Source organism: Scophthalmus maximus, chromosome 5 (genome assembly GCF_022379125.1).
Source record: "Scophthalmus maximus strain ysfricsl-2021 chromosome 5, ASM2237912v1, whole genome shotgun sequence".
Lineage (NCBI taxonomy): Eukaryota > Metazoa > Chordata > Actinopteri > Pleuronectiformes > Scophthalmidae > Scophthalmus > Scophthalmus maximus.
The window spans coordinates 9,482,715-9,497,500 of NC_061519.1; the positions used below are offsets into that span (position 1 = coordinate 9,482,715).

Sequence of the window (14,786 nt, forward strand, 5' to 3'; positions counted from 1 at the left end):
GGATAATGATCGGGGAGGCAACAGCTGAGTTGGAGACCGGCTTAGATAAGCCGGCATCTACGTCATGCGGGATGGAAGGTAGCGATGGGACGGATTCACGTGTTTACAGCCTGCGAGTGTTCGCATCGTCAGATCGCTGAACGCGAGATGGTCGATGAGTTGGTTGTGCAAAGACTTCAAAAAATGAAGTTTAAATGTCACAGCGCCGCATGCACTCGACCGTTACACGTGCACAACAAAACAAAACATGCAAGAATCAAATCAACCCTTCCCGTGGTCCATTTTGGATTTTATCACTCTATCCCACTACAGAGAGATATTGTTCACGTTACAGCGCTTTGTTTATTTAAAAAATATCTATCTTCGGTATTGTATATGATCTATTGGTGAAGTAGCATTGGTTACTTTGGGGGGGGGGGGGATCTCACGCATCCCCCCGGCAAATCCCCCCCTGATGACCTGTCCAGGGTGAACCCCGCCGCTCGCCAAATGTAAACTGGGATTGGCGCCTGCCCCCCTGCAACCCTTAAAAGATAAGCGATAATGGTATCTGAGCATACCAATTACATTATGCTCAAGGTTAAGTCAAGTTGCTCTCACCTCTACACCACTACCTTCTGCGTCACTCCGCGGAGGCCACAATACTTCCTGCATTGGCACTGAACCTTGGCCCAAGGCGTAGATCCTGGTGAGGTGTGGAATCCTTCATTAAGGACATAATCCCTATTTGACAGTGGCTGCAGAAGCTGGTAATTACCGAACATCCTATATGACATAAATGTGGCATACAATAGGCCACTAAGACTGGGAACAACATCTTAAGATCGAAACCTGCAGGGGGTCGGAGCTTTACTTTTCCATAATCTCATACCGAGACGCCGGCTCTGCTTGTTTTCTACATTTGAAGAAAATTAATATCCTGTTCTGGAAAGCAGAAACCACCAAAATCGTGTTCTCCGTCGTGTACAGCCCCATTATCATGCTCGGCACAGGCCTACAGCAGAGATGTTTTCATGAGCGTGGGTAAGAAAAATCCATTTTGTCATCTAGCTCCTGGAATGGGATAAAGCCCCCAGGGATTCTGGACGTAGATCAGTTTGATTGAGAGTGGTATTCCTCTTTTAGCTGTGTCGCGTCTCCGTCCCACTCCAGAGGTGAAAGTTCTTTCACCGTGACCAACTGTGTGAATGCCGATTAGAGGGGAACTGCCAAGATGCATACAGTGAAGGCCGTGATAAAACACTGGTATGCGGCTTCGCTGGTAATCCTTTAATTCTTTTGGCGGCGAGTTTTTACGAGCCGGATCTCAGTGGGTTTTAGAACCTCTAACTAATAAATCCTTTTTTCACGATGCGGATGATATTTGTGTTTACTGACAGAGAATAACAACCTGCCGCGGATACAAGTGCAAGCGTAGCCCTTTACACAGACGCTCCGTTTGACAAGTCAACAGCAGTTGATGAGGAGTGGGAAGCGGGCAAGGGGTAAACGATACTCTCCTCTGTCTGTGTGTGTGTGTGTGTGTGTGTGTGTGCACAAGTGTAAATGGGAAAGCGCATGTACGTCACATGTTTTGTGTGTGTATGAGTGAATACCGAATGTTCTCTGTCTGAGTGTGTGGTTGTACCTGAGAGGAAACAATGTGTGTATGTGTGTGTTTGTTTGTGCTCAGGTGAAAATGGAAAAGTGCATGTGTTTTGTGTGTGTATCAGTCAATACTGAATGTGCTCCGTCTGAGAGTGTGTGTGTGTGTGTGTGTGTGTGTGTGTGTGTGTGTGTGTGTTGTATCTGGGAGCTGGAACCAGTGTGTGTGTGTGTGTGTGTGTGTGTGTGTGTGTGTGTGTGTGTGTGTGTGTGTGTGTGTGTGTGTGTGTGTGTGTGTGTTTGTGTGCGTGTGTGCCCATGCATGTATTTGTGTGTTTGTGTGTGTGTGTGTGTGTGTGTATGTATGTGTGTATGTGAGAAATAAACAGATTAGTATGCAGGAGTGACTGTACATGCACATTAGGGATAAAGTCTTTTCCCCCATGCACTTCTAAATGACCACTTTCCAGACATATATTATTTAAAAACCAGGATGTCTCACTTTTAAAATTAAGTTTGATTTAAAATACATCAGGAGAGAGCGGATGAATGCTCAGCTTCTATGGGACACAGAGACATTTTTTAAGGTGTCGGCAAGTGAGGTCTGCGCAGCACAGCAGTCGACAGGCAGGACCACCGTTACACGTGCAGAATTAAATCGCCCTTCCAAATACCAGCCAGGCCGAAGGCCGGATTGCCGGTCCGCCTCTGGAATCTGACATTGAATTATTGATCTGGATTTCTCTGGTTTTGCCTTTTGCTTTGGTCACTCCAATTCTTGAAGTATCCTTTGCCAGAATGCTGATCTGTGTTCTAACATGGAAGGTATATAGCTGGAAGAAACCTCTGCACCTCAAAAGGTGGTCCAGTTACACACAGCGTGTCTCAAGTTTTAGTATTCAGCTATGGCAGCTGAATGGTAGTGTGGATATGATTCTGAAAAAAAGCTGTCTTTGTTTCAGTATATGAAGACACAGACACAAAAGGAAACATGTGCTATCAAATTCCAGGGATGCCGAGACCTTAATCACTAACATCAAGATACGTATATTGTGTTTTGCTTTGTTTTTTTTACCTGTGAGCAGCTCTCGGATCTCCACATCTGTGGTCTTCCGCAGCAGTCGGACCAGAGCAGGTATGCCTCCGCAGTTCTTCAGGGCAATCTTGTTGTCGTCGTTGGCCTTGCCGTACACCAGGTTTCGGAGCGCTCCGCAGGCGCTGCGGTGGACGTCGGTCATCCGGTGGTCCAGCAGGTCCACCAGCAGCTGGATGCCGCCCTGCCGCCGGATCTGAGGACAGAGCGGAGGAGGAAGGGATTACTGTACAGTGACAGAAGAGGAGAAGAGGATTCCCCCTACAACATGCCGGCTGGTATCCACAGACACTATAGTATGAGTAAAAACAGTGGCTCGAGGTACTTGGGCTTATTTACCCCAGTGATGAAAATACATTTCACACATTCACAATCAAATTTTATGTTACACTGCTAAACTGCAGATCTAACCGAGTACAATAACCCTATATACAAATTTATTTAAGTTATATTCAACTAGATACAATGTCAGTAAAGCCTCTACTTTAGGACAGAAACATCTAATTTCAAGCATTTTGTAGTTAACATGAGTTGTTTTCCCAGCTGGTAAAGTTACAGTGAAAATCCCAGTCCAAAGAAGAATAGTGCAGATTCAATTGTTTTCATCGTTCTTGATGATTAGGACACAATTTGTACTGATAATCAGCATTGCAACTACAAATAAACTGATGGGCTACGTATACTGTATGAACGATATTGACTCTTGAGGTAGGTGTGACATCTGTACCCCATTACATCTGCGGAACTGCAGTAAATAGGAATTTTTGCTTTTTCTCCACACTTGAAAATGAACAAGGTGAATGACTGTGGTAGATGTCTGTCCTATGTGTGTCTCTGAGTGTGTGCCTGCTTTCTATGGTATAGACAAAGATAATGTAGGGCAGCCGGCCTCCCCTCTATAAAAAACCAAAGACACATTTTAGCGAAGGAGACAGAGTGCCCTGTGTGTCGTGTCATTGGTGCCCGGAGTAAAGACAAAGCCATTATTCGCTGATGCACTGTGGGTAAAAATCTCCAAGTCGACACTGATGGTTTAGAAAACTAGTCGTTAAAATAGATGTCGGCTCCTCAAGAGATCAGTTCTGCAGTGAATGTGTTCTACCAAAAATCACTAAACACTTATTACATTAATACAAATAGCAGCCTATGCCAGAAAGGAATATGTTTCAGCACATAATAGATCAAGTGCTTACCTACCAAGAACACATTTTTCTAGAAAATCCAATAGATTTGGGCTGGAATTTGAACATTTTCACATTTTGAAATTGATCAATTCGTTGAAACCTTCAATGTAATGATTAAAATGAATCTCCGATAACTTTCCCTCTGTCTTGTCTGGCCTGAGTGACTCAGAAGAAGCGATGCATTAGGAAGTAACACAATAAAGCAAGCACACCAAACACATTGGTTGCAGTGTATTGAGTGAAAGGAGACTGAACAGGCAGCAGGCCATGCATTTCCCTGAGCACCCAGTCTATTATTTCACCGTCCAGACATCTCTCTCTCTCTCTCTCTCTCTCTCTCTCTCTCTCTCTCAAGGGCGAAAAACCCCCAAAACGGGCTTGTGAGGTGCACTGTAGTTTTGGCAGCCTCGCTAGTCTCAACCCCACCGTCCTTCATTCTTCTATAGAGTCTCAACACAAGTCATCTTTCTCATCCATCTCCCTCACTTTTTAGTGCCTTTCTGGTGGATTTCTGTTTGAAGAACCATGTTTGCTGTTAAATCCATCGTCTCCGTGGGGATTAATAAAGTCGAATTGAGTTGACATTGAAGAGGAAGACGGAGAAGTTTTTCTCCGAGTCACGGGAGCGATGACGGCTCTCAAAGGACGCGAGGAGAGACTGTGGGAACGGGCAGTGTGTGTGTGAGTGTGTACAGAGGAGTTAATGCCTGAATAAAGATGCGTGTCATAACCTCCACTGTTGAGGTGATGTGACACACACAGACACACAAACACATAGGCTCAATGACACTGTTTTGCAGTTCCGTATGTTAATAAAATGTAACACATTCAGACACATTTCAGGGCATTAAGAGACGACGGCCTTCTTGATGTCTGCAAAATGCCAAACTAGTTCGATCCTCTGTTGTTGTTTTTTATTGCCAAATTTTTTCCCCAACTTCCTGTGGATTGATTTTTGTCCTTGTGAAACACCTCTCAATTTTCTATATAGAGCTAACAGTAGCCCAACATATGTGAAAAAGATGTATGCTAATCTAAGCTAACCATCTGGCTGTAGCTTACGCCTTCTTTTTTTCAACCCTTGAGAAAAAGAAGTAAATTCCAAGATCGAGGGATCGCATCAATTCCTCGAGATCCAATCAAGTACTCGTTTTTCTAAATCTATTTTTAGAATGCAATACATCTTTCTGCAGGAATAACGATGCACAGCAATACAGCCTACCCGGCACGTAATGCTTATTCTCAATCAAAACCGTCACAGTTACCCTTTGAGGATTTATTTTTCAGGCGCTGAAGCAAGGAAGGAACAGCATGAAAAAACAAAAGAACAACAACTCGAGTTCCGTTGTTTACCAATGGAGTTCATTTGAAATTTGGACTACTGGAGGGATCGATCACTCACGCCCATCCCTAGTATTGAGTGATTGGTTTTAAGAAGGCTACCAGAATACTGTGACAAACACTGACACTATTCTACAGGAATATTACAAGTTACAAACACCAAAAAACATGGTGCAAATATTGCAGCTCACCCACTCCCTCTTTCTTAAAAAAACCTTGGTTCGCTGGAATCTTTACTTGTGGAACTCAGAGCACAGAAAAATCCCACTTGAAAAAACTCAACAGCAGCGAACCTTTTCAAAAACATTGTTCGGCAGAACGCTCAAAACCTCCGCACATGAATCAGAAAATATCTGCAGACTAAACGAAAGAGAGGTGGGGGGGGGTGTTTTAGTGTGCGTTTTGATTAAACCAACTAAATAGAATCTGAATAAGGCCATGTGTGTATTAATAAGCAACAGGGAGGAAGTCATCTTTCACAAATTTCTGTGAATCGGAATCTCTCGGTGTGGTTTCTCTTCAGAGATCAGTACCTCAGATTTGATCTTGTTGTCTCCAAAGCACAGGTGCTGGAGGTAGGCGGCAGCGTTGGACTGGACCGACGGGAACTGATGCTGCAACATCTGGATCACCTCTGGCAGCTCGGGGTCCCTCCAGCCAAACTCCCTGCGGAGACACAGAGAGAGAGGATACAGTTTGTTTTGATGCGTGCAGGGATAATGGCTTTTGTGTGTGTGTGTGTGTGTGTGTGTGTGTGTGTGTGTGTGTGTGTGTGTGTGTGTGTGTGTGTGTGTGTGTGCGTAGCCAGCTTGCCTCCCTACTGTGACCCTGATTTAAAATGCTCACCGGAGAAAAAGAAAGAGAGAGAGGTAGAAATGGAGGTCGGAGATGAATGGAAAATAAAGGAAAGAAAAGACAGACATTAACTACACAGATATGTACTCTCACTGCTGTGTGCTCTGTTAAAATTTTTCAACTAACGCAGCTGCTCTCTCGAGATCACGACAACATTCAACACTAACATGCAAATGAGAAGTGTAATTTTGTATTTGCTGTGTGCCAGAATGTGAAGGTTTAAAAGAGAGAATGCAGCAACAACATCTATTATCTATTCATACACTCGTCCTCATATTCGACTTATTGTCACACAATGCTCACATGTGTGAGTACACAATGTAAAACAAAGAAAGAAAGAATCATGCCCAAGGGCAAACAATGAACATTCGACAAATCTGGCATCATTGCAAGGACATTATGACAAAAATATACACTATATTCTACTTTTGGTCTGGGTCTGTTTTTTTTTAGGTTTTGGGTACCGACCTGTTAGATTATAAAAAACAAAATCTAAGTTCTATGGCAAGTAAGACCTTTTAGTTAAATATGTTTACATTTGTGGCAATAGTTTTGGAATGGGCCAGAAGACATGAAATTAGGTTTTCAAAATACTGTATTATTGATAAGGCTTCGTTAATTATTAAAATACGACCTCGGAGCAAAGCTTTTCTCGTTGAATGTCACGTGGCTTGCTTCATGTGTTTAGATAAACACAGTAGTCCTTTGAAAACAGATCTAATATCATAACATAAGTTATTTACCATTTCTGTTTTATTGCAGCCTTTGACGTAAAACCAGTGCCCATAAGCCAGAGATCTACACATCACAGCGAAAGAGAAGAGTTCAGGAAACAGTCGAGGGTTCACAGTTAGCTCGGAAGGCAGAGGTTACAAAGTTTTATGGATTTGATGTGCTTGGGGGCTGAAATTATCGCCGAAGGAGGTTATGTCAGTTTGTTTGTTTGTTTGTAAGCAGGGTTACACAAGTACTACAGCATGGATGTCCACAGAACCTGGTGGAAGGACATGGGCCATGAGAGAATCCATTCAACTTCTGGATAAAGGGTCGGAATTTTTTTTTTTTTAACATTGCAAGATTTAATTGACATTTCATTCATTTCCCAGGGAATAATTTATGGATCTTGATGAAAAAAAGATCACGCAATCAAATCAGGCATATGTCGGGGACTGATATCTTTGAGTGTGTGAGATGTCCATGCAGATCCAAATAAAAATGTGTATCTAGCAGAGTTATGTGATTTCAAAAAGGGAACTGCTGGTGCCATTCCAGTTTTTTTTTATGTGCCCACTAACCCCATAATTGTTTATCTTCTTAAAGGCGACATTAATGCTCGTATTGAGGTTCATAGTTTTAATTTGGGTTACCACTTGAAAAGGTTGACCAGTCTGCTCTGATTGGCCAGCTGGCCAGGTCTGATTGGTCAAACGATTTATCAATATGTAGGTAATGTCACGCCCCTTCGCCAGAAAAGTGGAGATTCTCAGATTGCCAGCGGGGTTACCCCCAAAAGAGTCCAACTGTGACATCACAGTGGGAGAGAAATCTAAACCTCGTGTTCAGAGCCAGGCTGGAGGGCTTAGCCAGCTAAAAAAAAACGACAGGGTGGTCATTTTTCACAGTTTGTGGGCCGGCAGGCTGCACAGATACACACATTTATGTGCACAAACACTGAAAAGGGGATTTTTGCATAATATGTCACCTTTAAATCATGAAGATTTCAGTTTCCTTTAACAACAACTGTAGTGGAACAAAATTCATATTAAAAAAATAGGCCGCAGGGGCGGAAAAATATTTTTTCTGGAAGGGAATGAGATTGCCTTTGTGGGACAGGGGTAGCCCGGATGTGTTGCCATGATTTCAGTAGCCACATATCAATGTCTGTCGGTTTTCGAATGAGACGGACGTAATGCTCATTATTTATTCTAACACATGTACAGACCTTAAGCCATGTAGAGTAGTGTAACATTAACACAACCTGTCTGATGTGAAGCAATGACACTGCTGATCTGACGTGCAGGACGAACTGACAAAGCTGAGAGCTGTTTGTAAAGTGAGCAGATTTGGTGGGTTTTGTCAGGTTTCACCTCGACGCTCTCATTTAGAGCCTTCAACCTGCCAGGGCTTTATTTTTTCTATAGTACAGACATACTGTATCCTATAAATGACTAACCATCCAATGTCTGCCCATCAATGAGTATATAAGAGAAATTACATCGAAACAATGAAAATTCCCAACAAAAAAAAACATAGCATGGATAATTTAAAGACTTCGAAATGATTATTAGGTCTAAATATTCAGATTACAGCCATTTACTGTTTGCATTTTCTTAAAAAAAATTAATTTCTAAATCTAAATTCACATGAAAAATTGCCGTTTGAGGTTTCAGTACTGTGAATGACTTAAATGGGAATAATAATCCCAATAAGCATTTCCATGCTGCCCGAATAAAATTTGTATATATTCTATCAAATAAACTCCAGTTGACGAATGTGACCAAGATAAATGTGACACCATTGATTTCATGCATCTTCACTGGGCTATAACATATCATATGCAGCATCTTTATATAAAAAGAAAAGCTGTAAGGTCAGAGGTAAATTAAAGACATACATTTCTCTTCATCAATTTCCATTTGGCTCATGTGGCACATGGCTTGTGCACCTGATGCTGAACATGCAGGAGACCCACATTGCTCTGGCACTGGAAGGTGAATAACAACGGGAGCCATCTTGGAGGCACTGTTCACGCTTCCCTGCTGCGGTGAAGAACCCCCACCCCCTCTCCCCCCAACCAGCTACTGTGGTTTCAGTGTGTAACCTGGGTCCACCAGTGCTTTGTGCCTGAAGGCATGCTTCAGGCACAGACACTCACACACATGCAGAGACAAGGCCACTAACCCCAGAAACCCGTGTGAAGGAAGAAATACGGCGTGAGAAAGATGTGATGTGAGATTTATGAAGTCAAGAGGAATCAGATGGAAGGGTGTGGAGGTAGGGGAGGCGGGGCTTATGAGTGTAGATTATCTCCCCCCCCCGTGCGATTTGTTCTTAATAATTCCGAGGTGCATGGAAGGAGATGATACTTTTTTTGCCTTTTCATTTTGCCATAATTAAAATATGTTCTCCTGCGTTTGAAACACCCTCCTGCTTTTTATAAATCCTCACTTTTGGCCCATCATGATGTAATTTTCCCTGACAGTCGGGAGAAGTTCGGGCTGCATACAGAAAGCCCTGTTTATGTGGGAGCCATTTCCCTTTGATGTATCTTATCCTTGATGCAGCAACAGCCCAGCGTCCCTGTGGAGATAATTTCAGTTCAGTCTGATCTAACACACGCACGCGCACGCACACACCACGGAACGCTGTAGGACAGCTCAGTATGCAGCTTAGAGCAGCATTTGCTAACGCCAAAGCACACACACACAATCCAGTACACTTACATAGTAGCCACACACACACACACACACACACACACACACACACACACACACACACACACACACATACACACACACACACACACACACACACACACACACACACACACACACACACACACACACACACACACCTTGATAGGCAGTGCAGAAGAGCCAGGATTAGAAAGCTTTTGTCTCTAAATTCCATAATGAGACAATGGGATGAAACCAGTGTTTGAAAAATGGGAGGAAAATACAATTATATCAAAGGTTATTTATTCCCCCCCCGCCCTCTCTCTCTCTCCTTAACAATATTCCCTTTTTCACCCATCTCATGTCATTGTCTCTCTCTGTTTATTTTCCCGTACACCCCCCTCCAGGCTCATTCCTACACAAACACACGCTCACATCATTGACATAATCGGGGTTGTAACGCACACACGGGCAGCGTGTGCCTCCATAAACGTGATCAAAGATGACATCCGCGCGTGTAGGGTCACCGTCCGGGGGTTAATTGACAGATAAGGCGTCCAAAAGTTAAGGCACGCGCAAGCCGTCACGTGTGTTCGCGCGGAGCTACGCGCAGTTGCGATAACGTGTGTTGACAGGAAGCTTCTTTAATCACCAGCTAACCAGATGAACACACTGAAAGTGACCGGTTCAACTAGTTGTGTGGTAATGTGGTTAATTGGAAGGGTTAAACTGATCCACTGGTACGAGGCACAAAGATTTATTTTTTCTAAACGTAATGGGGACTGATGTGTAAGAGAAGCACAAGAAGAGATTCCACCAGTGGAGTTATACGAGCAAAATATTGGGACTTTACTTTAGTTAAATATTTCCATCTAATGCTAGTTCACTATACTACCGCAGCTGCTTCTTGATCCGCTCGGTCCACATTCTTTTCAAGTCGGTTCTGAAGCAGTTCTCACGTTCCCACAAGAAGACACTAAACAGCTGCTTTTGGCTGTAATGATTTTTCTCTGTCCTTCCTGGCTGCACGCAAATCCCATCTTAATCCTAATGTCGGAGATTGGGGGGACAAAATCAATGGACCGCGTTCCGTGTGAAAACCCACAAAGCAAAGTTTTATCAAAGCTTAGATAATGCGCTCGCAGTTGAGCCACATCAACAGGGGCATCTCCCAAAGTCATTTTAGTGTGAAATTCAACCGCACTGCAGCTCAGAAGGGAAACACTGTGCTGGAAAAAACCAGAAGAGGGAATGTTGCTGTAAATTAACCATAAATTTGGATGTTTTCAATATTAATATATATAATTCTTTCTTTTTTTTACACAGAGCATGCCCTGCACATTTTTATCCCTGGTCGAGGTTGAATTGGCAAATTGGCTTAGGAAGTTTTCTAAATCTTGACGTGACCCAGAAGTATTACCTCAAGAGCTGTTCGGATTCTCTAAATGTATAGGAAAGGATCTTCAATGATTCCTTCACTATCTCCTTTAGCCTAGGGTACACTGGAGCTTCCTTTGTGAGACTAAGGAGCTATAGACGCCCCACAATTCATTGCAGCAGCGATATTTGACGTGACGCGCCATGCACGGACGTAAACGATTCAATCCGAAGCAGAAGAAGAAGAAGAGTATGTATATGACCCAGAAGAGACGCAGCTCATTATATGTGAGTTACTGTTTCATATGAATCATTTACATCTGATGTCACACGCTGGTAAAACACTCTGAAACATGCTGATGGAGCCGCTGCTTTTTTTGCAGTCCAGCTTCGGAAATGGAAAGGAATAGTAGATAGGAAGGACAATTCGACCTCACCCCCCATGTCTTTCACTGGTGTCAAATCAGGAACAGATCTCTTTGAGGCCAGAATGGAGAGTCGGAAGCCAGTTTCCAACAGACAGAAACTCTTTCAATGTATACACTGTGTGGACGAGCTGAATTCATATGGACATTTAAAAATGTGAGCGTATAGAGGGACTGAATACCTCCACCTCTGGCTTGTAAGCACAAAGAAAATGCATGAGGCACAAGCAGCAATCCATAGAATACGTTTAATGTCACCACTAAATTCATTTTAAATTCAAATTAACTTACAGGACCGAAGCCCTTTGCTACATACCTCCCCAAGGAGTCTGAGCGCCAAAGACCCTATCAATATTTTGTCATTACACATCATTCTGTCAAACCTGTAATAAATATAATTTCTTCATTCACTTGTCTCTCCTGATTGAAATACTCCAATTAAAAATAATTGAAAATTGACAAATTGCAAATTGCAAATAGCAACTATTAAACGCTAACGGTTTTAAGCAAGGAAGTGCCTCCACAAACTGTGTGTCACAGCTGCTGCTGCTGCTACAAATGTGGACCATGTTGATGAGCTGGTCCAAATCAGCAATAACTAATTTCCTATCATGCATCGAGTTCCACTTTTCCAGCATTTAGATGCAGTATATTATTCCAAGATTATGATTGATCACTGGAGGGAGTTATGGGACATATTACTGACCAATGTACCAAATAAAAGAAAAATAAAAAACTTCCTGTGTATCTATGCCAATGGTACATGGATTCCAATCAGAGACTCGCTCATCCGGCAGGTGCCAAAAATTTGTTCCGCTTTATGTTACTATGCCCCACATACATGGAATATGGACATGGATTGACTTCATTAATAAGACTGAGGCGATTCCAAGGTTAAATAGCAGATTTTATCGTAACTCTCATTACTTTTAATTGTTTTAACTGCCATTATTGTTTTATTTATTCATTTATTTGTCGCTTATTTTTTAACATTATCATACATTCTCCCTGCATTCACTGTGTTTCTGTACCACAGACAATGAGAGGCGAGTGAAATGAATGTCCCAGTCTCTTTCGCCTCACACAGTATGTCTGCCTCGCATGTCTCCGTCTGTTCTCCCCCCCTTCAACTCTCTCCACATTCTGAAAACCCCGGCTCTAGAGTCACGCAGGTAATGACAAGAGAATGAGTTTCTTGAAAAACGACCGGACATCATTCACACACAGTGGACGTTCTGTCAGAGCTTTGAGAGAGGACAACAATGGAGCTACTTGAGTACTGTTCACCCACCGCATCAGGACACAGTGAAATGATCTCCCGGTACAGAATAATCAGGGTGATCCACTCAACTCAGAGTCTTGGTCATCTTTGCAAATTCAGCCACAACAAGTCCCAATTAACTCCTGACAGGAAAACTCAAATCAGAAGTTCATCAACACTGATCAGTTCATCTGTTTCTCCATCTTCTCCCTTGAGAGGCGCGGCTACTGGACTGGTTAAGTGAGGCTGCAAAAGCGTTCTTCCGGGGCGACTTCTCCTCAACACAGCACACGGGGATGTTACCTGCACATCAGTCGCCAAAGAATAAACACCACTCGAAGGCCACAGTGGCACTTTTGGAAGAAATCTGAAATAATTACTACAAAAACACTCACTCTGTCTTCTTAAATATCTCCCTCACATTAGCCTCCCATCTGAAGTGTGAGGTCAAAGTGGGCCCCCACACACACACACACACACACACACACACACACACACACACACACACACACACACACACACACACACACACACACACACACACACACACACACACACACACACACACACACACACACGGACAGATACACACAAGTGATACTTGTATTTAATAGAGAGTGGACTGTTTACACAAAATTAAAGTAAATGGAATGACTGAAGGGGCACAGACTAATTGTTGGCAGAATATGTGACACTCAAAAAAAAAGGAGTGCGCAGGACTTAATGAGCAACTGTCACACATTTTGAGGCGACAGGAACGACGGAAGAGTGAGAAACAAACACAAACATGCAGAAAATAGCAGACACACATGTGCGCGCACACACACACAATAACAGCAGAGCCTAGAATAGTTGCAGCCCTGCAGTGGCACATCACAGCAGATCAAACTCAACCACGAGCCTCAGGCTGTGATGCTCTGCAGGCACACGCACGCACGCACGCACGCACGCACGCACGCACGCACGCACGCACGCACACACACACACACACACACCTGTTCAACATACTGTAAATGTGATGTGAACACCACATACACGCAAACTAAAATACAATATGTCGCGTTGTGGGCTACGTCTCTGGAGCCGACGAACACATGACAATAATATACCAACAGTCAGAATCTTGAGATAGTGTGTGTGTGTGTGTGTGTGTGTATATAATGCCCCAGAAAGCTGTGCTATAATGGTTCATTCATTCACTAACTCTAGCCTGGGGCCCTGTTACTTTTCACTCAGTGACTTTCTTTCTCTCTCTCTCTCTCTCTCTCTCTCTCCCTCTCTGTGTGTGTTGGTCTTTCCCTGTGAGTGTGTGTGTGTGTGTGTGTGTGTGTGTGTGTATGCATGCGTGTGTGTAACCCGTTCCAGAGAGTAGGAAACACAGGGGGACGTGTGTTTTGAACTGAAAGGCTACAGCGACCTTGGCTACTTACTCTACCCCAGAATCAGCCTCTTCTGATGTTTGTTGGTCTGTTCTTATACCAGTATGAATTATGATTGTTTAACCTGCTTTGAAGCTTAAGTCAATCTTTCAAAATGGAAACTGACAGTTAAAACAAAGTACCTTTTACGGAAAACCTCCTCAAATAGTGATTTACAACAAGCCACTTCACGTGACTCCTACAAACAAATTCTGCCAAAAACGTTAGTCTCAAACCAGTCGCAGATATTCAAACTTCAAGGCACATGATTGAGGGTGATTCACTAAAAATCTGTTGTTGTTTTTTCTCAGGGTCCCTTTGTCCCTTTGCCCTGCAGATGGCCCCAATCGTAACAAGTCAGGCTTAAACAGGAAAACCCAGGGGGATGAAAGAAAAGGAGCATTTAAAAAAAGACACAAAAGAAATGAATGAAGTTGTGTGAAGGCCATAACTGATGCTCTCACAAAATATGAAAAAACATTGTGTGTGTGTGTGTGTGTGTGTGTGTGTGTGCGACTCTGAAACCCCTCAGAACAGCTGTGTCATTTGGTGACTCATTGGACTGGTCCGTACTGACAAAACTGCCAATCCACCCTTTGTTCCTCGCCAACCAGGTAGAACAATCTCACATCACCACTTGTCTGGGTATGTGTGCGAGTGTGTGTGTGTGTGTATGTGTGTGTGTGTGTGTGTGTGTGTGTGTGTGTGTGTGTGCGTGCGTGCTTCTATGTCTGTTCCTACAGCCAAAACATTTTTACCACAATACCAGATGCCAGGCTGCAGGCCAACCAACAATTAAACCTGGTAAATAAACAAACCATCTATGAAATATGAATACAGCAAGCAGTAGTGT

The 14,786-nt window shown here is 43.2% G+C and overlaps 1 protein-coding gene across 6 annotated transcripts in view; it reads right to left on the reverse strand.

Annotated features, from left to right (window-relative positions):
- Positions 1-14,786, reverse strand: part of ctnnd2b (catenin (cadherin-associated protein), delta 2b) — a 153,939-nt gene that overhangs the window by 40,897 nt on the left and 98,256 nt on the right. For all 6 annotated transcript variants that reach the window (XM_035635200.2, XM_035635199.2, XM_035635202.2 and 3 more), the window contains 2 exons: positions 5,736-5,868; positions 2,660-2,873 (listed from right to left, as the gene is read on the reverse strand). In XM_035635200.2, the coding sequence (XP_035491093.1) occupies positions 2,660-2,873; positions 5,736-5,868 (347 nt within the window). The remainder of the gene's footprint in view (positions 1-2,659; positions 2,874-5,735; positions 5,869-14,786) is intronic.